The sequence below is a fragment of the Equus asinus genome, chromosome 1 (assembly GCF_041296235.1).
Source record: "Equus asinus isolate D_3611 breed Donkey chromosome 1, EquAss-T2T_v2, whole genome shotgun sequence".
In the NCBI taxonomy this organism is placed as follows: Eukaryota; Metazoa; Chordata; class Mammalia; order Perissodactyla; family Equidae; genus Equus; species Equus asinus.
Genome location: NC_091790.1, coordinates 171,615,001 through 171,642,500, shown reverse-complemented (window position 1 = coordinate 171,642,500; position 27,500 = coordinate 171,615,001). Strand labels below are relative to the sequence as shown.

The window sequence follows — 27,500 nt, the reverse complement described above, 5'->3', positions numbered from 1 at the left end:
AAAAACTCTATTATCTTAGCAGAATACCTTAGCAGAGTTTAAATAAATATAGTCTTCATGAAAAAAAAGTAAATTTTGAATGAATTTGCATGAGGAACTCAAACACTATAGTCTGTCTTCATCTCCTCCTCTACTTCAAAACCAAATGATCTCTTTTTACCTAAAGAAATGGAGAGAGAGGCAAAGCTGGCAATCACTAATCATCAGGCTAGACAGGGGCCTTATTAAAAAGTATCCCCACAAACTTTCATTAAACTAGAGTTACCCAGTTGATTACTTTAAGTTTCTGTGCAAACATTAGCTGAGTGAGATAAAGTATATTCTTTTCAACAGTCTGTGTATCTGACTATATTATCAGGTTGCGCTTAAATCTCCTATATATTTTTGAGGGAAACTGCAGTTTTTATTTTCTATAATCACCCATTTTCCTTTGTCATGAGCTCTCTAAATTAACACTATTGTGTACTATATCGTAAAACATATCAATATGTGAAATACACCTTAACTGATATAAGAACCAAAGAAATAGGGCAAAATTAGCTATAAAAATGCTATGACACTTTTGACAAAATATTTGCTAAAAAAAATCTATTTCCATGTATCTTATGATTGATCCAAGTCCTCTTTGGCACACCACATACCTTTCTATTTGTGATTTGCACTGTTACTGCTTTCAGGTTGTTCAAAGTGGGTTTCCTTTTAATATCCGTAAACCTATCACAGAAAGATATTCTCTCTGGCTTCAGCCTCAAGGCAGTGATTTGTGCACTGATAGGTGTACTTTGTTTAGCGTTGCCCATGGTGTAGATTGGACAGATTTTGTAAAAGATAGCATTACTTTAAAAGAAACATACAATTTGACAAGCGATTGCATTTTACTGTCATTTTATTGCCATATTTTTCATCACACTCCTTGTTTTCTAACTGTCACTAAATTGTTCATTTTCTTAGTCTGTTACATCGGCAGAGCTATTTACTGTTTATGAAGCAATATGCACTTACAGGTTTGGGAGATGGTTTGGGCTCCGAGGGCCGCATGTGCAAGTGGGTCATCATTGCTTGAAGACGCTCACGTTCTTTAGAAAGCTGTTAAGAAAGAGTGAGATCAGAAGCATTTTAGAAATGACTGATACAGCTATTTTATTGCAGTGATACATCTTATCATGGAGCTTGTCTCAGAGTAATGATTCCTGCATAGAAAAGTCTGTGTCAGTAGGAACTTATCTGGGAGGAAATGCAACTTTAGCTGTGGAGGGGGGAAAACTTTTATAGCTTTCCTTATGTTAAAAGGTCAGAGAAAACAAATAACACTTCATCTTTTTGTCAATAAGAGAATTGAGGTCACAGTTGCCTCGACAGTAACGAGTTACTGAAACCATAAATTAGAAGGCCCATGGTGTCTCTTTAAAGTCCTGTGGACACTGTTAGCAATGGACTAGTGCCAACAGCTGTGAAGGGGTGAAGGGTTCTCAAAGCGAAGTGCCTGCCAGGATTGTCTACACACTTCATGCATTCCCACTGAGGTCCAGTTAGTGCCCCCTGCAATCTGCCATCATCAATCTAATTCAATAGAGTGACAGAGACCAGGCAGTGTGAAACGCTGAACTCTGCCACAGAGCCGGCATCTACACTTGCACTGGGTCTCATTACAACTGACGGACCTTACTTTTCCATCAGTCAGACACAGCGGAAAAAAAAAAAGAGGCATAATTGGTCACACTGCAGACTGTATCATCAGCTGAACTCTTATGTTTTAGTGTACTTTTTACAAATGGTAAACAGGTTTCCAAAAACTTTTTAAACTACAGCAGCGATAATGCTTTTTATTGATTCTTGAATATTTTACAAGTCAAAATAAAATATTTTCAGTAGCTCTCTGATAAAAGCAATGACACGATAAATTCAAAACAATTGAAGATGTAGTAAAGGGTGTAAAGAAAAAGAAATTGTATGCTTAATCAAATGAAACAAAGTACTATTGGTTTGATGGAGAAAAAATAATCTTTAAGATGAAATTTTAGAAGAAGCTTTAAAGGGTTAGTAAAAACATAACATGATTGATACTTAGGTTGATATAATTGCTGTCTGATATTTATGAATTCTATTTATTTTTGGCCAAATTCTGTTTCAATATTAACAGAAAATTTTTTTTTAACTTAAATTAGTGGCATTTGATACAACGTATATAATCCTATCCGTGACAGTATAAATGATTTGCCATTATTCCAGTAAAGACAAGTCTTAAGAATTTTTGCAAGTTCTTTTATTAAAAATACACCAGAGGTAGGAAAGAAAAAAGTTTTTTTTCAGGGCATATTACAGGCATGATATTGTAAGGACTTTTTGCTCTAATATAAAATCTCATGAAAAAAAATCAAGATTAGCTCACATAAAAACTGTCCGCAATAGAATCATATCCAATTGGCGGGTTTGGTCTAACCTCTATTAGGGAAAACTTAGCTTTGCTTCTTTTGGGATATCCAAATGTGTATGATGTATTCTAAAGGTTATACAAGTCTAAGTGGTAAGTACATAAATCTATAGAAATCCACCCCGAGTTATCAATCATTGCCATCATTATAAACAATCTAAAATTCCATGCATTTCTGCTAGTCACTGTGTTAAAAGACTCAGAATAATCTGCCTCCTACTCAATTTGACCCACCAGAAATCTGAGAAAGGAGTGCATTGAGTGAGCATTTGACAAACCTGTATTTCTAATTGTTGCACCACCTGCATTTGCACTCGACACTGGGCAGTGCTTCGGTCGTCCAACGCATGTTCATTGTTAAGGTGCCTAAACAAATACACAACACAACATAGAATGTTAAGTGATGTCTATCTCAGTGGTATAAGCTCCACTTAAAAGGGACTACACTGAAGTCATATTTTCCTCCACAGTGGGAAAAAGGAACACCTTGAAACTGTACAGAAAAAAGTTAAATATGTTTACGTGTTTAGTGAAAATTATTTATGTAATCTAAAGAGACCCCTGAAATGGCACGAAATGCCACTGTCTCTAAGCTTATCAGTTATTACAAAAAAATATTTTCCCCACACCATTTATAGTAGAAATCACTAGATGTATTCATAATAGTAGAAATCACTAGATGTATTTCACATACTCACGCCATTTTTTTTACAAAAGGGTACCTTATAATATATGAATCAAAAGTAATTCTGAAGAGAACAAAGGCAATTCTCTATTCCATTTCTGTTAAAATAGTTTGTGGTTCTCATGATATTATTCAGTGAGTGCTGTCTTATTTCACCAGGATGTTGTGTGAATTACGTAAAGATGGCAAATTATCATCCTATGGAAACATCAATACTTATGAAGAATGACCACTTGCTGTAACTAATAAATAAAGTTCATTGAAGATTCTGATAATCAGAATCATAAGATTGCCTTTCATGTCTAGTGTCCTATTTGGGAGAAATCCATCCTAAACTTACATGAAAGTGGTGAAAGATAAGACATTCTCATTATCTTACCCTAATCTTGATTATGTATTAGTCTATTATTAATATTATTATTACATAATGGTTAAAAAGATCTCTTTAATGAGTAGTATGTTAATACACCAAAAGTAGTTTAGTAAAGCAGCATTTCCAATGAACATGAAAATATTCAATATGTACTTTGTAATTTGTAATATATAACTTATTTGATGCCTCCAAAAATTAAAAAAAAATCTCCAAGTAATTTAATATCCTTTGGTGTTAATATTTCACGGAAGGGGAAACTAAGGCAGAGATTTAAGAGATGTTCTCATCAATGAAAGTAAGTGAAATACTGAACAAAATATTCACAAAATTAAATAAGAATTTAGATGTTTATCCATCTGGGCTCAAGTATCATTTGGAATGGTATAATAGTCTAAAAATTTTAGTATAGCCCTCAATATCCTGAATTCAACAAATATGTTTTTGTATCCAAATTATTTACCTGTATTTCTTGAAATTAATAATGAAGCAGAAAAAATATATAGACAGATATATATGTAACATATATGAAGGATTAAAATGGTGTTTCTGAGAATGAACTAATTTATGAATAAGTAGGTTTATTTGTTAGTAGATCTACGTTCAGCAATTAGAGACCTTTGTTCTATTCTGCCCCACACCTTGATAAATTAAATCAGTTCATTTCAATACCTTCTCACTGATCATAACAACAAAACCTCCACGTATCTTGGTACAATCATCATTCTTGGGTGAAGAGAAACCGTAGACTAAAATAGCGAGGTATATCAGGTCAACTTTGAGGTGTGTGGTCAGAGGGCAGGACAGGCACTCCCACTATACCCGTCTGCTCTAAGCTCAGCTATGTTCAGTTCTGTTATGAACCTAACTGTAATAAGGACTAAAATTCACTCACGCATTCTGGAAAGGAGGCATGGAATGTCAGAGTGAACCACAGGTTAGCTGATGATGGAAAGTGTCACTAATTCCCAATTATCAGGACATTTAAAAATTGTTTTTTTGGATTTTTTCCTCCCCAATTTTAATGAACAATGAGACAATTTTCCATCAGTGCATTACAACTGTAGTTGTATTCCTAAGGCTTCATATTGCTGCATTTTCTTAAGGTTTTGTTTCGCCATGAACTCTTGGGGAACACACATATTTTATTCCAAGATCAGTCTAAATGATGCGTATTTTTAAAAATGCTTCAGCTATACACAAAGATTAGGGTGTAAATGGAGCAAGATAAGTAGAATGTACAGCTTCACAAGAAAAGATATATTCACTATAACATGTTACTTTTGCATAAAATCACTTTTTAAAAAGGTTTTCTTACACTTGTTTACTTCTTAGTGATAATCATTATCCTATATTTAAAGAACTCAAAAAAGTACAAAATGTTTGCATTATATACTTGGGTCTTAGAGACCTATTCAATTTATCTATGCAGCTTTTATTAGAATAGAGACTGTAGACTACAATAATAGTCAATGAGGTTTTGTCTTGATTGAATTTTTCAGTGGAACACAAAAGAACCTTGCCATTAAAATAGTCCTTTATTCTCCTGTATGAAGGCGAAAGGTTTTTAAAGTGTTGTGATGTTCAGTAATGAGCCTCTATCTAAATTATCATTGGTGACAAACTCACAAAGCACTTTTCGAGGACACATAGTTATGAAATGCCAGAGCTGCCACTTTCTTTCCTGTAATTATAGGCTAGCTTGCAGCCCTTCAATGATCATTTATAGAACAGCCTCCAGTGGATTACTGAGAACTTGAAAAACACATACATACCTCTGCCACATCTCCCTTCTCCTTTCCTCGCTATTGTTTACCAGTGATATGTAAAATAATAGTGCCTATTCATTCCCCCTACTTAATTATGCCAATCAAAGTACAGAAATAGTGTCGGATATAAATACAATGCAATAACACTAAATAAATAGGCTGAGTATTAACATTAAATTATGAATTTATGTATTTATGACTATTTTGTGCCCAAATTATTCTCTTTTATGTTTTTATAACTATCTCAGGTACTACATATTGCTGTTCAAAAATTCTCTATGATTTATAAATCAAGAATGAGATAATACTGAAAAATGAGAGGATTGGTGGATTTTCTCAGTCAGTGCCTAATTGCTGTTTCAAAATGCATATGCAAAGGGACATTTCATTAATCATTTAATCATGTCCCTTGCAGGAAGTTGGAACTAATGTTGCAAATACCCTTTTCATATGAATGCTCCATAATACTATCTTGTGCATTTGATATATTGCCTATGTCATAAATTATAGCTGCTTCAAAAGGACCAAGTGGGGTTGTTATCCCTGAAGATGCTTGTTACAAAACCTTTATTAAGTTTCTTTTTTTACTTATTGCTAGTTCTATTTCACAGCTTCATACTAGCCAACAATAATACTCTTTCTGATGGCAAAGGTCTGTAAATTACCCATGCAATCACTAACACCATTTCACAGGCCTGTTCTACTTCTACTGGTCTGCTAACAAGGCGATTACACACAAATTACTGAATGCCTATGAAATATTTAAATGCATTCTACTCTACTATGCATTAATAAGAGCAAAGCAAGCTCTGGAATTCTGGTTAGCTCCAGTCCCTAATGTCCCCTAATGAGCCTCTTACCGAGACTGCAGTTCAAACAGAGAGGTGAAGAAAAAATGCAAAGGGTGCCTTCAGAAAGGCAGCACTGAACAAACATTGTGTGAGCCAGTTCTAATTTATGGGTCACTTTATAGGGATATTGATTTTTGTTTTCAAAATGGAATAAATGATGTGGTCGACTGACGTTCTTTCAAAACTGCATTGAATCTGTGTGCTAGATAGGTAATGTGAACTGGAAAAAAAACCGTAAATAGGCAGTCGAATTCTTTCTAAAAACAATTATGCAAGCATTTCAGGAAGACAAAAAGTAGAAAGGGATCCTTCCAATTTATTTAATGCACAATTCTCTTTAATGAAGCTTTTAAGGTTATGAACGCATGTGGTAACTTCAGTTATATACACCTCAGATTAGCAATTCAATTTTAACTTTTAGATTTTTCAAATTCATTTAAAGTTATAACATTTTATAAGCTAAGATGGGATCAGATTTAAATCCAAGTATGTCAGAGACTGTTTTAACAAAATGTTTCACTTGCATATCACCGGTGTTTGATTTATTTTGCATCAAGCTTTTTATGTTTAAACACTGACAGGAGTTTAAATACAAAATGTTAGCTGTCACTATTCATTTAGCTGATTATGTGAGATGCCTTAGTTTTGAGAGATGGGGGCACTGTCACCAAAAGAAACAACATTCTGACAAGTTCAAAGAATGCCTTCTTGAGGTCATAATTTTGTAGCCATGCTGCCTAGTCAAAGACAAAGAAATAGACAATACACACTAAGTGAGAGCATAATGTTTAGAGAAGTCAGCTGCAAGAAAAAAAGACAACAAATTTCCATTAAACAAACTGTTCTGTTTCCATTACCTTTTCTGTTGCTCTTTATACAATGTCAAGCCTTAAAAATTTAGTCTTTGTAATCAACTTAATTCATTTATGTTCATCAACTAATTACTCTTTAATAGACTGATATTTTTAGGGACACTAACCGTTCTTCGAGAAGAATTTTTCCATCTTCATATCTCAGACCATCTTTTGTTTGCTGGCATCTGCACATGCAGGTTCAAGAACACTTGTCTGCTAACTGGAATGTTATATTGTAAACCTTTTGGTTTAAGCTCTAAAAGTCACTCCATCTACATTCAAGCTTACTTAGGTCCAATGGAATGATAATTAATTTTGCAGGCAAACTATACTAAAGTTTTGTCAGATGTTATTACACTTTGACATTTATAAGACAGTAATGAAGAACTAGTATTAAATGCTTTTAGTGATCTAGTGAGATCCTCAATTAGTGGTCAGAAAAATGGTTAGCTTCTGTCAACACCTACTTTACAGTAAAATTCAAAGATTTTCCTAAGCTCCTTTTTTAGCCTGGCTTTCTTCGTCATCTTTTATTTTTCTGCTCTCATTTTTGTTGTTACAAATAATGGTTTTTAAATTAGTCTTAATTTTTTATTTAATAGAAAAGAAAACCTCAATTGAATATTAAAGAATTTATATATATAAGAATAAGAATATATATATTATACGTAAGCAACTGTCCTTGGGTGGCTTTTCATTTAGTGCCGGGAAAAAATAGAGTGATTCTTCCAGTTTCTTTGGGGATGTAACATAAGAAAGGGAACTTGGGACTCAACACATTTTCTACTATTCTTTGTTATTTAACATATATAGGCTAAATAGGAATAATGGATGGTTTCCTTTTACTTCAAACCAATGGATAAGTCGTCTGATATCAAAGTAAAGCTCAACCTACACAATTTATTGCTAGTACATTTTACAAATAAAAATACCATAACAATATTTTCTCAAAAAACTTTTATAATAAACACTGGATATAAAATTTCAGGAGAATGGATAAAGAACACTGAGAGCTGAAAACGTTTCACAGCTTTTTGACTTTGACATTTGTTTCTCCAAGACTCTCAATTCTCTTCATTATTAGAAAAAAACACAGTTTTCTTTCCAACAAAATGTGCATAAATGGTGATGCCTTCATTTCACTTTCCACACAGATACTAAACTTTTTTTCTGAATAACTAATTAATTTAATAAAATGTTATTTTATTTCTCTTCACATTTCCCACACATCTTAAGAAAAAGACAATACCAGTATGGAAATATGTCTAATTAATATTTCATCTTAGAACAGTATACTGGGATTAGCTCTATTAACAGAATTTATCACAGATCTTTGAGGTAGAGAATCTAAGGCATATCATAACAAAAATAGACTAAAAGAAAGGCCTTAAAATCTACTGTCATTAGTTCTGTCATCCCTATAAAGTTAATGGGTTGGAAAAATGGTCAGTCTTTGGAACCAAAGTTGATATTTAATTGAAAGGAAATGCTTTTTTAATTGTAATTTCTTCAGTTTAAAAAACATTGACATGAGTATGAAAAAGAACCACAGAGGGTAAAATCAGAGTTCATACTCATCTGCTTGTTAGTAATAAAAAATATACAAACATTTGAGATAAATAAAATGCTCCTTTTCATGTGCTATAACAGGAAATAAAACTAAAGGAAAGATACTTATATTTTCTTAAAGATTTATTTTGAATTTTTTCAGAAAGAACAACTTGGAGCAAAAAAATGTATGGTGATTGGGCTAGCTCTATGGCTTAAATTACCAGACTGGAGGAACAGTAGCAATAGTCCTATAAATAATCTTAATGGTAAAGAATAACATGACATATTGATAAAGATTAATATATTCAAGTGAAGAAATATGAAATTAGTTGTTAAAAGAATTCATATCCCTGTATTCTTCTTTGTTTCAACAAATGTTGTTTTTCTAAGGGAGGAAAACTTTAGCGAGGTTACCTAACGTTTTAAATGCTCTCTTTGCGTAGAACAGTCCAATCAGTTTCATATCCAACAAAATGATAGCTCACAACTGTTTTGGTATAACAGAAGTGTGAATTTTCATTTAAGGTCATTTACAAAACCTGTAGTAGTATATGAAGCAAATTGTAACTGGTCAGAACAAGAAAAAGTTAAAAAATCATTGTGGAAGTCTTACTGTAATTCAGTTACAAAGTCATCATGATGCCAAGGACTTGTGCCTTGTTGTTAAGGTGCTTTTGCACTATACCCTGTAGCCTACCATTTGTAAACACATCTTCTTGATGTTTCTGCCAACATCCTGGCAACAAAGCAGTGCAATTTCAAATGAGCTAATTAACTTAATTGTTGATGAAGCATGAAACAGTTCATTCACCCTGTTAGCTGCTCCATGACAACATGAGTCGCAGCCTGTGAAGTTACTCATCTCCATAAACCTATCTGTGGCTCTCTGTTTAGATCTCCCATATCCCAGAATTGTGTGTGGAAAATGTTTCATGAAAGATGTGTAGTCTCATTTGAAAAAGAACCTCCTAAGAATCAAAAATAAATATGTATATATCACTGTATGAAGAAATTCTAGATACACAGTTTTGATTTTAAGCTAGAGAAGGCATATAATCTATCACACAAACACATGGCCATGTATGTTTGCTTAGGATTCTGAGGGCAACAAGCAACAATGTGAATGAAATACAGTTGTTTCTTAAAATTTTAGCTACTATTAACTTTCTTTTTTTATTCGTGTTGTTAAATATATTTTAAATATCATTATTTAAATAAGGAATATAAAATCTACAATTAAAAAAATAAACCTGTAAAATACGTCTGTTTACAAAGGTATATATTATATGACTCCTCACATAATTTTGCTTGAAATTTTTATTAAAAACTTGAAATTTAAGAGAACCCTGCAAATATGTCTCCCAATTATTAATGACACTATTATAGTAGGCTAACATTTTTCATTCATTCAAAAACCTTTATTGAATGACTTGTAAAATATTTTCATAAAAAGGTAAAGATGGAGAGTCAACCCTTTTAGCCCACTTTGCTAATCTACTTGTTGGAACACTTCTTGGAGAACTTAGTGTGCCTTATGATGGACCTTTGCTGTCCTTCTTCAGCTTTCTTTTGAGCATTTACAACAACGTGCCTGAAACTCCAATATAATCCACTCCTTCCCTTAAAAAATGTAAAGAACCTACTTTAAAAACTGTCCAAAATCTTCACAAATGCTTTCACAGCCTGGCCATTTGCAAACTCCATGGCCATAGAGAGTGTGAGAGGCCCCAGTCTCCTCATGTGACGAGCTGTAGCAAAAGAACACAGCGTCAGATTCATCTCAAAAAGCCATAATCGTTGCAGGCTGCTAGCGCCTGTCAGGTTACGATCAGTGACAAACAGGTCAAAACAGGTCAATTCAGCTCAGAGCAGTCAGAAAAATTTAATCGTTCTATTGAATAGTTCAACTGCCAAGGCTAGATGATGTTCCAATTAGAGGAGAAATAAAGCCAAAGATGACTGTTAATAAAAGATGAAAAACTAAGAGTACTGTATAATATCATATGCTAATCCTGCCTTATGACCTTATGTAACATTTACCTCTAAATAAAAAATATATATTCATATGTGGTCAAGTAAAAAAAAAAATAACCTGTATTTTTAAGAAAGTAATAGGATAGTCACCATAATATTTTTGAAGTGCTCTTTTTAGAAAAGATACGAACCTTTAGGATCACTCAAATTGTTTAATATTTATGTGCGAGTGTGAACCATATATATATTTCTGCTAGTTATGGTTGATTAGAAAAGTTTTACTTTGGAACAGTATTCATTATCTATAGCTTTCTACAGTTATCAAAGACTTTTGATAAGTATTATATCAGATAGTGAGATCCTAGAGAAACCAACCAACTTCTGAAATATATAATCATCAAATTAATCTCAATTAAAACAAAAGTGTGAAAGCAACAGAGGCATACCATTTTAGAATAATGAAAGCTAAGAAGAAAAAGTTTTCATGACACTCAAATGAAGACCAGAAAAATCACCAAATTATAAGATTCTAATTTAAACTGCACTGTAATTAATACATTTCTTTGAAAAAATATTTGTTTATAAGGAAGAATTTGTTGCAGCTAGATAGATATTCATACTATACAACAGAACACCTCAATCCACTACACTTAAATATGAAGTTTCGAGCTATAAATCATATGAGCCTAAGCCATTCTGTTAAGGAATCTTACAGTTATGTTTCATCTTTTAAAAAGATATTTTCAAGTTGAGCAATGTTTGAGCTTATATATTTTATGGAAATTACCTTAAAGGACTTGATAGATAGCCATATGTCTGAAGAAATGGAACTATTTGGACAAAAGTATATGGTGCTCCCTTTACAAAGGCACTTTTTACCCAACTAAAATAAAACCCTAAATTGAAAAATTATCTAACATAATGTACTCAATGTTGGTAATTGAAATCAAATAATTTTCTTTATGAATTTTGAGTCAAATTTATTCAGAAAGTTACTACCAGAAGTTTCTTTTTATGTATTTATAAATTCCATCATGCCACAACAAAAAATCTACCTTCTGATTTACTCTGTCTGTGTTTCTATGTTTGTGTACATCTACTCTTTGATTTCTAAGCACATATTTGAAACATATGTTAAGGGAGATATGTATGCATCTTTAATTATTTGAAACTGATTAAGTTAAAAAATGGTAAAATGTTCTCATAGCATTCAGGTTAATCACAACATCGAGTCATAAAAATATACTGACACAATAACTCCACATGCATTTATTAAAAAATAACTTTCTTCAGGCAAATTCCCCACTGTATCCATCAAACTGCTGGTATTTGAACTGCTTTTTGTGATGAAGATAATATATAAGATAAATAATCGAAAGGTTTCTATTTAATTTGTTGTTCTACACATTTTGCCCCTTGTTAAGTACAAATCATTAGTTTTAGTTTTATCAATGGTGAAAGTAAAATTTGGTGATAGATAAGTATAGAATAAACCTCATGAGATTTACCTGTCTCGCCTTGCATTTAGAACTGAAGACTGTCCATTCACTATGGAATGATGGGTTATTGGTGGTGATGCTTTGGAAGTGGTGGAGGAGGTAGTCGAGGAGGAATTGTTAGTAGTGAGGTCTAGACCTCCATGTTTAATGCCATTGTCTTCCATACTGTGAACTCCAGTCACTTCTTTCCATAACTGCTGAATCTCAGCAGGACTTAAGCCAGCTATAAAATGAAAGAAAGCCCCACTAATATAACAAGGTAAAGTTTATATGAGCTTAGTGTTATTACTGGAAGAATGCCAACAACAAAAGTGATATTACCAACATAATTAATATCCATAATAGATCACTTTACACTATCAGTACCATTTCTTTTCTCTACCAATTTGGGACCAGTACAGGGAATGACAGTATCCAATGGCTTTCCAGAACACACAAAAACAGAAGAAAAAAGAAAAGAAAAAAACCCCTTTACTATGGCCTATGAAGTGCTGGCATTTCTTATCTGGCTCTTGCCTGCCTCTCTGATCTCATCTATGGCTTTCTCTACATTTCAGGCTGTTATCTAGCCTTCTGCTGCTTCTCAAATGCATCTAACATTCACTCCCCTTCCAGCTTTTGCTCTGGCTGTTCCCACAGGCTAGGCCACTGACTGCAGATCTTCCCATGGCTTCCTCCCTTCCTTCACTCAGATGGGCCAAGGGTCACCTTCTCTGAGAGGTCTTTGACCACACAATCAACCACTGCCCCTCCCCACCCTGCCTTCTATCATTCCCTATCACTTCACCCTACTTCATTTTTCTTTAGAACATTGATTAGTTTTTGAAACTATATTAATTTAACTTGTTATCATCGGTCTCCCTCCTCTACAATTTAAGCTTAATAAGAACAGAACTTTCTTACGTTACTGGTATATCCCCAGTGCCTAGAACAGTGCCTGGTATTTACTCCATACATAGTTGTTGATTTAATGGATTATAATAGATTCACACAGTTCTCAATGACATCTTGGTTTCCACATGGAAGTTCCGTGGCTATTAAAAGGCATATTATTTTTGAGCATTGCTGTCCTGTAAGGCCAATGTCTAAGAATTATAAATGGTACTAGTTGATTTTAACAGATTAACATTTAACATTTTCTATCTTGGCTAAAGACTTTTAGATGTTTTTAGAGACCGTACCAGTTAAAAGTGTTATTAATAATTTAGTATTGGGATTTTATTAATAATTTAGTTAATGTAAGTATCTACTTACCTTTTAAAAGTAGATTTCCATTATACTATTCATTTGCATTGAAAATTAGTGGTATCACCATGATATCACAATGATATGGTAACAAATACCAGGCTTATAAACATTTGATGAATAAATATACCTGTTCACTAGCCAAATAATGATTCTTAATTAAAAGGAGGAGGAAATGGTTTTAAACTATTGTAGGTAAGGGGCAGAGAATAAATGATGGCAAAAGAGATTCCTGTTAGCAGGAGTGGCTCCCCAAAGTGTCTCTGTATTAGAATCACTTGGGAATATTTTAAAATGTCCAATGCCTGACCACAGTCCAGACCAATTAAATTACAATTTCTGGAGTTAAGACACAGACATTGGTAGTTTTTGAAGATGAAGATGATTCCAATGTGAAGATAACTTTGGGGAAAATTTTTAAAAGTAAACTACTGCATTGCTCATGAGACAAAGTCTTCACATCTGCAATTTGCTTAGCTCTTTTCTATAGACGCAAAACTATTTGTGAATATGAACCTAGGCAATCACTTCTGTATAATTTTTGAGTTTTATAAGTTTTGAAGTTTTGATGATTTGCAAGAATTAATTGATTTTTCAGGCAGTTATATAATAAATTCAGTATTTCCTAAACTGTGTTCTCTGGAACAGTACTCTTCTAAATGCTGTTAATCTACGAGATCTAGAGGTCTGTGCTTTCTATCTTGGAGACTCATTGAGATTCATGTTAGCATGTAAAATAGTTCTGAGATGTCCAGGAACAAAGAAAACGTGAGTCTCTTTTTTAACTCAGTGTTTTACAAATATATTTAAGAAAAAGTTGCAATAAGCTTATTTTACAATTACACTAACTTACGTATTTCAGTTTTAAATACCAGGTATAGGCTTAGGATTCAGCAAGTGATCTTCAGTCCAGGCCCTCCCTTGAATTGCAGGCTGCCCATGTATAACCCTAACAGATTCTCAAACCATATGTGTTCGACACTAAGCTCCTGTTTATACAGCCCCCTCTGACCCCAGCTCACTCCTCTAGTAGGTTTCTTCATCTCTGTTTTATTTAACAGTTACTTATATAGTGCTTCTGATATGCCAGTCACTTTTCTAAGTGCTTCACACACGATATCTAATCTAATACCCCAAGCCACTGTCATTATTACTACTATTATCCCCGTTTTAGAGATGAAGACACAGGCACAGAAAGGTTAAGTAAATTGCACTAGAGCCCTCTCCCATTTTTAGGTCTTTACTCACATATCCCTTTCCCAGGGCTCCTCCCCTAGCCACCCTGTCCACAAGTTCAACTCCTCCCATTGCCTACTGTTGCTTTATTTTTCCTATCCTTACTTTAAAATTATTCTCCTTAGCATTTACCACTATATGTTTTACTTTATTGTCTGCCTTCTACACTAAAATGTAAGTGTTATGACGGCAGACATTTTTGTCTGTTTTCTTCACTGCTTAATCCCCAGTGCCTAGAAGAGTGCCTGCGGCAAGGGAAAGCTCAATGAATATTACTTAAAAGAGTTGTTCAGTTGACCAGAACACTAGCGTAGTGGCAGGCACAAGGCCGGAATCAACTGACTCAGCCATCACAGAATAATATTCAACTTAAAATCTTAAGTGAAGATTATTCAGTTTTCCTTAATAACTTATTTCAAGAGTATATATATATATATATACACCATACTAATGCCAAAAAGTTTTATAATTATGTAATTTTAAAATTCCATGACCACAGAAAATTGAGAAACCTTATTCTGCTTCTGGGTGATGACTTGGGCTTGCTCTTGTCCACTGCCAGTGCTACAAATAACTGTCAAATGGTTTGTTTTTCTAGGAGTTGAATGAATAAAAGGATGACTTCCTAGTCAAGTTGCTTACAATACCACAGATAAAGCAATTAAATAATAATTCTTTAATCCTGCATTCAGAGTCTGTGGAGCAACTACTGGGTGCCAAGCACTGTGTTAAGAATTAATTAAAAATTGCTAATTCACATCTAAATTACACACCCTTGAAGACACAAGGTTGAAAAGTTTCAACGATTTTATTTGTTATTAAAAATTATATTAGAAGCTTTTTCACACTCAAAAATAAAAGATTCTTTCAAAATTCTTTCATTTTCTATGTCCGGTAATTAATTTTTAATATCATATAAATTTTATACAGTATGATGCAAAGTAAGTCTACTGTAAGTTTTTAATTAACTTATCTTATTTAGTAGTACTCTGCTTATTTTTTAGGATTACTTATAGTTAAAAGTAATGAAAGGGAACTTTGGTAGAGGTATTTGTATCATTCATATACTTAGTTGAACCATATTTGATATTCAGTAATTTGAATTACTGAAATATTATCATGAAATTTTCACTTTCCATCTTAAATTTTACCTTTTGAAAAAATTAGTATACACACATGGCCAACATAATCCAATCACAGAGAAGGGTATAAATTGCAAAATTAAATTTCCCTACCAGCCCTGACCTCTGGGTTCTCAGTTCTCCTCTCCAGAGGCAACCATTATTTCCGTTTCTGGGCTATCCTTCAGAAATCCATGTGCTCATTTATAATTTGCCATACTTAACATATTCTTGATTCATATAGACTAAGGGCCTACTATAACCTGCAGGGTACAATGCCCACCTTTAAAATCTATGTTTAATGAGAGGGGCACTGAATACACCTTTTGTCCAAATGCTGAATTACAGGGAGGAAAAACAGGTATTGGGTCAAACGAGACCAAAGGCAAAGACCACCAAAAAAGGAACTTCTGGGATACGGGAATACATCCGATGTAAAAAATGTATATCCTACTATTAAAATTTTTACAGGCTGCATTTTTAAAATTTGATATTCTATTACAAAAACAATTCTTTCTCAGTTTTCCTCATCACAAAATTTTAATGTGGTAAAGTTTACACTTTGCTTTTGAGTCTTCTCTCAAGATAGAAGAATTGGCAAACAAAACTTTCTTTAAAAGACTTATGGCCTAAATGGAATTAAATCCATTTTAATGTGTGCATGCTAGTACACTAAATAATTCTACAACAATTAGAATTATGATATAATTTAATCTCCACCTTTCTATCTTATTGACATTTTCTCAAAAACTAACTCAACACATTCTTAATATTTCCCTATGTATTTAATTAGTTATGTTACTTTTTTTTTTTAAGATTTTATTTTTTTCCTTTTTCTCCCCAAAGCCCTCCCAGTACATAGTTGTATTATATTCTTCGTTGTGGGTCCTTCTAGTTGTGGTATGTGGGATGCTGCCTCAGTGTGGCCTGATGAGCAGTGCCATGTCCGCGCCCAGGATGCAAACCAACGAAACACTGGGCCGCCTGCAGCGGAGTGCGCGAACTTAACCACTCGGCCACCGGGGCCAGCCCCAATATAAGTTACTTTTTATATACATAAAATAAATAGCACTTACAGGTAAATTGCAAAGTTTTGTACCTGCAATATTAAATGTATATTTAAACTTCAACTCGCTGATGGAGTTTCAGCACGTAAAACTCGAAAGGAGATGTTCCCTCCAAGTTACAAAATGAAGACTTACTGGTATTTGAAAGGGAATACTAAGATGGTAACAATAATTCTGCATGCCATGCACTGTTCATATTGCTGGTGCTCTTATTCTGATTGGATACCATGGTGATCTATGCAAGTACATGATCGTTGATTAGGCACAAGATCAAGGATGCCAGAAGAAGTGTTGAAGTAGGCATTTGGTTATTTAGATTTCCATAAGCAGAGAATGAAGTCAAAGCCAAATAACTGATTTTGGCTCAATCCTGAGGCCAAAAACAAACTTCAGCACATTCCTAACTCAGTATAAAGGACATTATTATATTTCAAAAGATTTCATTTTCTTATTATTCAACAGTTCTCTGACTCCAAGCTCCTCTAGTTCTATAAGGTGTCAGTTCAGAATAGTGCTGGCTGGATATCTCGCAGTCCTTATTTGGTTTTCCAGATTGGTAATGGAAATATCATGTTTTATATAACTTTTATAAATTCAAAAATATGTAAAAAGTTAGAATGAAATAAAGTTTCCACCATGTATATTTTAGTCCCTACTGTCACAGTAAACCTGTGAATATATTGTGTATTGGGATACACTGACTTCTATCTTAGGTCGAAAACACATCAAAGTTTAAAGTGCACGCACAATAATTTCCTATTTTCTAACCTGTAGACAATGATACTGGGTCATGAAAATGTGTCACCTAATTTAATTACTAGTTGATATATAAACCATAGTGTTTATGTATTAAATAGCTTCATAACCAGTATTTTATTCTAGACTGATTTACAAATCCATTCTTTTATATTTGACTTTTGTATACCTACAATCACTCGATATACATACTTAGCAACAGTAATTAATTGCCTATTTTAGATTAAAATCCAATATTATAGTAATATTCATGATGGCTTTAAATGCTTAATATTTAAACTAATCTACCTTAAAATGATAAAATACAACATTACATCATTTTGCAAAATAGAGAAAAATGTTTGTAAATCTACTCTTAACAAAATTATTATAACTTTGTTACATCTGATTCTTACATACATATTTTTTACACAGTTGAAAGGTTGTAACTTTAAAAGTACCCCAAGTTGTGTTAAATCATGGGAATAAATACTCCAAATATGATATATTTTTAAAGACAATGAGAACATCATCATTACGTATTAATCCTACTTGGTTTTCATATGGCTATGATTCGTGGCTAATCAATCAACCAAAGAAAAACTTAGTGCAAAGCGAACTAAGAAACTAATAATAAAAATATTTAAAATATTTTTATCTGAAAGAACCAGTAACTAAGGCAGAAATGATTCAGGGCTTACGTTATCCAACAATTGCCTTTTTACTTTTTCCTACTCTAATCTTGGGATTCCAGCACAGGACTATGAAGTGTGTTCCCTTTCTGCTCGTTTATCTGGCATATTGCCTGTGTTTGGCTGATGGGTCTCCACAATGGCACTTTTCACACTTACTCATCTAAACAGTGCAAAGCATGATGACGACTTTCATCTTTTTTGTTTAAAATACAAATTTTCCGCTCAAACCCAGATATGTGTTGAGATTTACTTCGGTTTTTTTTGGACATTCTCCATCCTGTGCATTTCACATAGCTTACAGAGTGTAAAAAATAGAAGAAAAGGAAAAAAAGATAACTTTATCAAAAAAAGCTCAGAAATAAGAGAAAAGTTTCATTATATCATAATAAATTTCCTTGTTGGGCAAGATGTTTGTATGCTTGTTTTGGAAGCATATAGTTTAACAAATATATTTCAAATAAGTAACATTTTGTTTCTATGAACATCTATTTTAACTTTCTTGGAAGGTCTGTTTGAATGGTTTTACTCAAATAAAATCATGGTAGATCATGCTTCTCTATTGAGGAGATTCTCATATAATTAGATCCTAAGTAAGATTTTATTTAAATTTTACTGAAAAAAAGGTCAATGAAATAAATTTATTGCTTCTGTTTTAGTGTAGTTTCTACCAAAGAAACCCATGTTTACACTAAATTAACTTAAAAACTCTCTCCCTTTTTTTTTTTACCTTACATCTTCATTTGTCCTCAAATTGTATTTATTTTTCCAAAGAACAATAATTTGTAAATAGAACACTCATTGCTATGGCAACACTACAGTTTATCCCAATTCCCTTTGGAATGACTCGGAAAAGTGGGTTTATTTTTCTTTCACTATTTAAACTTTTTCTTGATTTCCTAGGAGTGATTCAATCAGGTGAATCAGAGTCTGAAGTCAAGTGAAAGAGGGGATTCCAGGAAAAATATGCCAGGGAGACAGTAATTTGATAAATAAAGAGAAAACATTTACCACAATATTTTTAATTCATGTGCCATGAAACAATGATTAGTTCATTTTAAAGACTTTCTCTTCTTTGCCTAATTTTATTTTTTGTATATTTCATTGTTCCTGATTTTCTGCAATGTATCCTATAGAGTTAGCAAAATGTACAGCAAGTACTACTGCAATGTAAGCCCTTTGTAACATAATTAACTCAAATTAAAGTTCATTTGGATTACAGTTTGTTCTAACAAAATCCAAATGCAAATTAGAATATGCTTTTATGAAGTTTAATGATATATGACTTTTATCTGAATCAAGAATTTTAGCACACGAGTCATTTTGTTTACCATTACTTTTCCTTTTGTACTTAGATCTCTTCCTGTTTCCCAAAAGTTAAGAGTCAATGATGAATATATACAATTGTATTATTGTATTCTATTATTGTATTACCAAAGTACATGAGGTTTTCGTATCAGAAAAACAAAAAGGAATACAGCCGATAGTTTTTTAAAGCTGTACTTCACAATACATGCTTAGGTAATATTATTTTAGAGAAAAAAGGATCAATATGGTGCCATGATGTATGATGGTGTCGCACAAAGCGTAACTTGGAATATGCTCTGTAGAAATACATGAAGCCCCTCTTTTACATGTGGGGGTTTCAGCGTGAAGATTAGAAACTTCTTTTTCTTATCTGTTGACCAAAACTCCTATCAGCTCACTTATGTTAAATGGAGTGTTGTTAGCCTTCCCACTGATACAATTCCTGCAGACCACAGTGTATATTCAACAGTGCTTGAATTGTGTTGCCCTTATAAATTATTTTCTGCCATAAGATTAATAAATACACATTTAATATCTAACAAAATACTTCAAAGCAGTTTTACTACACACTTGAAGGCAGTGTGTAATAAAATTTGTGACTCTCAAGAAAATGGGTCATGCAGTCACGTTAACGGGTTAACTATCATGGTTTAACAATACACAGGAAGGTCATCAAAACAAAATTTCTCAAGGTATAAGGTAGACAGGCCAGGAAATGGTAGACAGTGCAAGATTAGAAATGAATTGTGCACCAAATTTTGTATGTACCTTGAGGCAGTGATTGGACAGGAAGTGCCGCCTGGCCAGGTGGAATGGAGATGAGTCCCTGACGCTGAAGGCTGAGCAGATGCTGCTGCTGCTGGAGTTGTTGCATCTGGAGAAGCTGCTGCTGGAAGACAAGCTGCTGGGCTGCCAACTGCTGCTGCTGCTGCTGGTATCAGAAAAGCCAAGCCAGTAAACAGCAGAGAACATGGCTGTACACCCAGCTCTCTTCCAGAGAAATATACACTCCGTTTATTGCCCTGGTGAGTTTTTGAAGGGTCATTCCACGGTCAAAGTTCAAGGGCAGAAAGTGAGCAAGTTCTAGATTTGCAGTTGACTTTCTTTCAAATATTACACAGCAGCAGAGAACCAAGGAACTAGCATTAAAAGAGTACGCAGTAAAGTCTAGAGAAAGTATGTAACGAAGGTTCAGAATTTTTAAAAAATCAGCTTATTGCAGATGATAATAAATTTACTTAGACTAAGAGAATGACACTTTATAGAAACAGTCAACTTCAACAACACTGTCTTCTTTTCCAACTGAATAAGTCTGATCTGTGGAGGTCCATGAACATGGTCTCTAGTGATCTATTAGTAAACTGGGCTGCAGCCTTCACAGGACAGGCCTCTCAGCTCGCTCTCTTCCTCTCCTCTCTTGTTGGAATACATTAAAGGCAGAATTATGTTCAAGGCAAAAAACTGCCCTTATTATAAGGGAAAGTAAAACTTCCAATTTTGTGAGGCATTACAAGACAAACCGGAGTTCTTTGGACTCGGGAGGGTATGAGAAGGCGGTCACACTTGAGAGAAAGACAAGCGGCCGTGGAGGACCTTTCCTTTTTAGTTTGGGGAAAAGAGAAACTTCTGATGCGCTCACTGGAAAACAGACTGCATAATGGAGCAAGTCATGTGGATTGCCCAGAGCCTCCGGAGAAATAAGGGAGCAATTTCTATTCTGTAGTTGATGGCTGTCTGAAATTCTATTCACAAATCCAAACAGAAACAAAGCCTCAGGAGGTCAGAACTGTTTCCTATACGTTTGCATAATGGGCAGCTTGAAGACAACGGCTCTGATACCTGCTGATCAATTTAACTACTTCAACATGTTTTGTTTGTATTATGTTTATATTTGATGCAGTTTGCTGACAACTGCAAGCTAGGCCTGAGAAGCCAGCTTGTCAGTTTGATTTATGAGCATATCAGACTGTAACTTTCTACTCGCCCCTCCAAACCTACAGTAGCAGTTCATTAATCAGGGGCCTGTGACTTTGAAATCTGTGCTCAACCAGTTTCTCCCCTGGTCCCTCCACCCCCAACAATAGGCGAAATTTGCATGCATGTTCTCTGAGCTGCACCACTGAGAAAAATAAGGTTCCCTCACCAACTTAGATTCTCGGTGAATACAAGATAATCAGTACTTTGTCCACCACACAGCTTGCTCTTTGTACACTGTGATTCATTACTGAACATTAGACGACAGCAGCATTGGATTGTAACTCTCAAGTCCCATGCTACAAAAAAGGAGAGCAGGAGAGTTCCACTGTCACTGTTATTAAGCTCAGCAAAAAATGTACACCAACGCATCTTTGACAGGAAGAGCTTTGTGGCAGAAAGATCTAAGACTGCCCTCGCCTCTCCAGGCCCCTTCCCAGCCTTGCACTGTTCTCTGTCAACGAGCTGGCCAGATCCTACCTCCTTTGCTTGCTTTCCAGGATGCTGTTGTTGCTGCTGCTGCTGCTGCTGCTGCTGTTGCTGCTGCTGCTGTTGCTGCTGCTGCTGCTGTTGTTGCTGCTGCTGCTGCTGCTGCTGTTGCTGCTGCTGCAAAAGCTGAAGATGTAACTGCTCTTGCTGTTTCTTGTAAAACTCTTGTAGTTGTTGCTGAATAAACCATTTTGACTTTAATAAATAAAGGCAAAAGTTTCATGTATTATAAATCTCCTAAACTCTTCTAGACTGGCATATGGTAGAGTAGCCATTAAGATGCACCTCACAAGAACAACAAAAATATTCATTGGATTCAAGGAGATAGATCTACATACATTTTTCCAAGGCAGCTCTGAATTTTTCCAATCCAGAATCCAAAAAATCCTAAACAAAAGGGTATAGAAAATCTGTATTCTAAAAGGCTAGAGCCAAATGAATACCCTAAATTATTACATCTGAAGTCTCCATAGCATATAAAAATAGGTTATACTCTACCATTTATAAGAACCAAATATATAGCTACACAAATTCACGTCGTCCAGTTCTTACTGGGAAAAAATTTTAATCCATCAGATGTACAGAAGAATATCAGACTTAGAAATAGAAGCAAGTGGCCTATGGTCATCATCATAGAAGACAGCAAAGTGATTAAATATGTAAGAATTCAGGTAAAGCACATTATTTTCTCTATGATAAGTAGGTCTGTAACATAAAGTCCACTTTATACACACTTGAGGCTCCAGTAATGGACATATTAGGAACATTAGTTTCATTATTTTTTTAAAAAAAGATAAATCTCATGAACTGGCTGCTTAGCTGCTTCACTTTCTTCCAGTAAGTAGATGCTTCTCTTCCTAAACACTGAATATATTTTGGAAAGGAAAAATTGGGATGTTATTTCTCTATTGTAACAAAATGACCAGTTCAAATTTCATACTTATATGAACTAAAAGGAGTGCTAAAGTGTTAAGAGTTTTAAAAGCAACAATTATCTGTAAGTCTTTTTGCACTTTTGCTGGCACGTCTACAAAGCAAATGTACCTAAGCATTTGGATATTTAAATATTGATTTATTCCATGTTGAAATTACACCTCTCTCCGCTCTTATTCTAGACTTTGATGAATTTAAAAAAGACCAAGGGATCCAAATTTTCTATGCAGTTCTGCAATTAAAACACTACATTGATGTTCTAGCATGCTGAGAGGCTGTCCCTTCCAATGGAGAATGAATTGTCAAATATGCCCATGGCACTGTCAACATGGGCGCATACTTTCTGTGCCGTGTTAGAACACCAAAGCAGGTAACCCACATTACCTGCTGCAGCATGACTGCCTGCTGCTGCTGGAGAAGGGCTTGGAGCTGCTGAGGAGACAGGACCTGCTGCTGAAGGATCTGCTGCATTTGCTGAGGGGTGATCACCTGGGGAGTCATCATGGCCACCGACACAGGCACCTTGACAGAGACAGAAAGAGAAAGGGTGGTCATAACCGAATGTCTCTTAACCCACTTCACAGCCATATGTCATCTCAAATACATCCTTTAACAGTGATGACCGATAGTTTTTAAATAATATTTGATATATTATTTAACTATTTGATAATCATATTAAAGTGCCACAGTATTTAGACACTAGCTTTCCAGAGGCATCAGATTTCATCAGATTCTACCTTTATGTTCCCCATAGGCTAAGATGTTTGACCTTCAACTAGCATAGTTAAAAATAAACAATTACATGTCAGTGTTCTCAACAGTTCATAACTGATAATCTCATCAATATCACAGTGCTATAAAAAGCCTTTTGAAATGGTTTAAAGGTATTATTAAAACAAATAATAAAGATTAAACAGTTGGAAATAATATGAATATAAATATCTTTTATCAAAGCCAGTAAAAAAGAATGTATATAGAATGTACTTACTCACAAAACATAATTACCATCTTCAAAATTTTATATATATATCTAAAATATACATAGTACTAGAAAATTAAAAGTAGTGATACTTATTACTACATGAGTACATGTAGTAACTCATATAGGAGATATGTATATAAATATATATTTATACGTCCCCAGAAAATATTTACATAGATAGGTCCTTTCAAAGAAGGAATCATAAACTTAGTATTCTAGCTGCTTCTTTAAACATTTTCTTATTTCAAGCTAACTAAACTTATACCAAGAAGTTTGGAAATCTAAAGCTTACTCAAAGGTTATTCACTAAACTGAAAAAAAATAAAAGTATTTTGCTTAAAATTTACTTTCTACCATTTCTTTTCTCTTCAAGAGTCTGAGAATTAAAGAGTCAAAAAGGAAGTAAGGAGGGAGAGAAAGAATCAGGAGAAAGAGGAAGCAAAGAAAATACAGAGCAAGGAAAAGCTAAGGAGAAAGTCTTAGAGAAAGTGAGAAAGGATGTGGAGAGCGAGGAAAAGGATGGTAAGAGAGGCAAACAGGAAAACCGTGCATGAGAGGCTGAGGTCTGTGCTCAGTTCGCGGCAGTGGCACTGTTTGAAGGCACTGCTTGTACTAACCAGCAGTAATCAAACAACTTGTCACCTTGCCAAGTTTGCAACCTTTGAAAAAGCAATCACTTTCTTTCCTAGAAGAAAACAATTCACTTTTACTCTAAATAAAAGCAAGTATTTATATATATACTGCTTTAGAACAAATTCTTGAGACAACATGTGTCTTTGAAAACAAGAAAAGATTAATCGACATGGTTCACAATTTATTTTAACAGTCATTTTTAACACAGTTCAAACTTTTCGAGCCTGGCTCTTTATGCAATAAAGAAAGGAGAAATTAATAATGAGAAAGAAGTTTGAAGAAAAAAATAAAAAAAATTCAGGGTGGATAAATTCCTCTCTCAAAAAAAAAAACACTTCATATTTGACACTAAGAAGGAGCTACGTCCTTTCCATCCCATGCTGATATCTTGAAATAAGGATTAATTAGATCTAATTATGGAACATGAAGGAAAAGAATCACATTGTAACAGAAAGGAATTCAAAACGGATTTTCAAAAATATTTCTGGATTTTTTAAGAACATGTTGACATACCTATGGATTACTGTATTTGAATTTATCATAATAAAAGGCATTCTGAAATGTATGCCGTAAAATTAATTGATCCAATGGGTTGTCCAAGTGTTTAGTTGTTAAACAAATTTAATGGTTGGTTTACTTTATTGCTCTTTGATAAACAAATAGAATGGTTAGAACAAACAGTTTGGAAACAAAAATGATCTATCTACAAAAATGCTTTTTCTTCCTACAATCTTTTACCAAATAACAAGGAATGAAACTGAAATGAAGGGATAGAAAGGCACCCATGTTAAACTTTAAAAAGGCTGCCAATCCAGATAAATAGGTAGGTAGGTAGGTACACAGACAGATATTACATACACGTAGATGGCTATATAGATACATACATATAGATAAATATCTTCTAGAAAGTCTATCACGTGATGAAAAACTTGCCATACTTCTCTAACCTAACAGCCTCTTACCACTTTTTAGCATATGGAGTGTTTCCACTTAATTATATCTACAAGTAAAAGCACTTTATGTGATAACAAAAGCACTTTATAAGAAAAGTTTTACGAATGAAGGCATGTCATAACACACTGCAAGTTTACAGTCAGATTTCAACTTATATAAATTATACTGCTCTATAGCTTGTTGCTATTGTGACTTGTGCTGTATAAGCAAATTTAAGCAACTTTTCTACCTCCACAATCTTTAGAGTTCATTAGTCCTTTCACTATGGTTAGATAAATTTTTTACTCTTAAAATGATTTGTTGTATTTCTCTTACAATTAAAACTTTATGATATAAAAACAAGGACCACATCATCGTCATCCTAAAAATCATATGTATCACATGTATGTGATGTTCTGCAAATTTAAGCATATTCTAGCCTACCCTGTAGAAACCGCCATCTAAAACTGACCAAATACAGACATAAAGATATGTAGAAAGATAAGCCAACTAACATACAGCTAGTTGAACACTCTACTTCCTAAGATTTGTACAAAAACATAAATTAAAATTAATTATATATGTAGGAAAGCCCCGGTGCACTTCTAAGGGATTTCTAACATTACCAGTAAGCCAATACTATGGTCTCTAAATCCACACACATAAGCTCATCCAAAATGAAACATCTGAGGCTACTAAAAATTTAAATTATTTAAAAAAATAGAAAATTAGTTTTTCCCACACCAAATGTCAGTTATAGGTAGACTGTTCCACTTGCTTTGTTTAGAAATTAATAATTCTCAAAATGAAGAACTTCTCTATTTTTGATTCATTTTAAATGATACATCTCCTTTATTCCTCCTTTATCACTTTTGTGACCGTCTCATTGCGTTTCTTTGCTACCACAAGCTACTCTAAGAATTCGTTGACATAGATGAATAAAGATTAACACAGTATGTAAAAAAATTTTGGGGGAAATGCTACTTTATCAATATTTAAATAGGCAAAACCAGCATCAGTTCTGAAAGTCTATGGATAACTTTCTAAAATATGTATGCCTTAGCAAGTTAGGTGATAAGCTGAAGGAAATATTCCTCACTATGCATAGTATTTTATTCATGAAAATATTCTAATGAGGGACCACAATTTAGATGTGGGATCCATCGAGAAGGGGAGAGAGAACTTACCTCACATACTTTCTGGTGAGAAGGCAAATAAAAGTCTGGTTGGGTCTAAGAAGATATGAGACATTCTGCAGCTATTGTATCAAATCAGAAGGAATGGCTGGTTTTAAATGGGTGTCCTACTGAAAACTGGGTCTATCAATTACAATCTTCAAGAACGAAGGAAGGAAATACAGTCAACTTTGGTTAGGAGATTTCTCTTTTTTCCCTCTTGGTATTTACTAAATAGATCTAAAATTTCTCGAAGTGATGCACCAAATAAGGGTTTCATTTATCTTTATTTATTTTCTCATTAGCAGAATTAAGCACAAACTGCTGTGTTGCTCTGTGCACGAAGAGTACTGGGTAAATGTGTCAGTTATGTATTCTGAAATGAAAGAGCAAAAATTCTAAAACTTGAAATGAGTCAAAATGGTAAAACTCAAAAGCATTTAGATATTATCCTAGAACACAAAGGTGATGACTTATACTTTTTAAGAAATAAATTATAAATGTGTTTACATTAAGCTTCTAAGTGTACCTCATTGAAAGGGTCAAAAAGTTAAGAGACAATGCAAAGATCAAACCTCTCTTCAAATGAATCTAAAGAGTTATTGTGAGAGTTATGAAAATACACCAACATTTTTATTTGACATAATAAGCACACCCTCTTTTTACAATGTAGTTCTGCTGGACCATTTCTGAATGTGTTGGGTTTGCATATTAACCACATCACTTAATTAAACATCCCAATTACGTGTAGGTGACTGGAAAGGTTCTTAGCATAGCGTCAGTCCAATTCCTCCTTCACTAACTGTGAATTGGAAAAAATAGTCACAACCTGTAGATGAGATTTACAGTGAAAAACATTATTTCCTTGTTCGCAGAGTCTGCTAACTACTGGTTCATAGATCCCTTTAGTCTTTGCTTAAAATTTGAAGACAAAGGAAGTCCTGACCTCCAGGTCCTGGTTCTTAAAAAATAAAAGTAACTGTTAGGATTAAC

At 33.9% G+C, this 27,500-nt stretch overlaps 1 protein-coding gene across 24 annotated transcripts in view; it reads right to left on the bottom strand.

Moving 5' to 3' along the window:
• FOXP2 (forkhead box P2) overlaps positions 1-27,500 on the bottom strand; it is a 522,105-nt gene that overhangs the window by 34,088 nt on the left and 460,517 nt on the right. For 18 of the 24 annotated variants that reach the window (XR_011503015.1, XM_070516813.1, XM_070506227.1 and 15 more), the window contains 7 exons: positions 23,169-23,306; positions 21,843-22,028; positions 20,157-20,319; positions 11,994-12,207; positions 10,155-10,259; positions 2,710-2,797; positions 1,003-1,086 (listed from right to left, as the gene is read on the bottom strand). Coding sequence is in view for 23 of the 24 variants with exons in the window: in XM_070516813.1 (XP_070372914.1) it covers positions 1,003-1,086; positions 2,710-2,797; positions 10,155-10,259; positions 11,994-12,207; positions 20,157-20,319; positions 21,843-22,028; positions 23,169-23,306 (978 nt within the window). In the remaining variant the exon portion in view is untranslated. The remainder of the gene's footprint in view (positions 1-1,002; positions 1,087-2,709; positions 2,798-10,154; positions 10,260-11,993; positions 12,208-20,156; positions 20,320-21,842; positions 22,029-23,168; positions 23,307-27,500) is intronic. The other 6 variants (XM_070501641.1, XM_070505730.1, XM_070504503.1 and 3 more) reach the window with 3 other exon arrangements.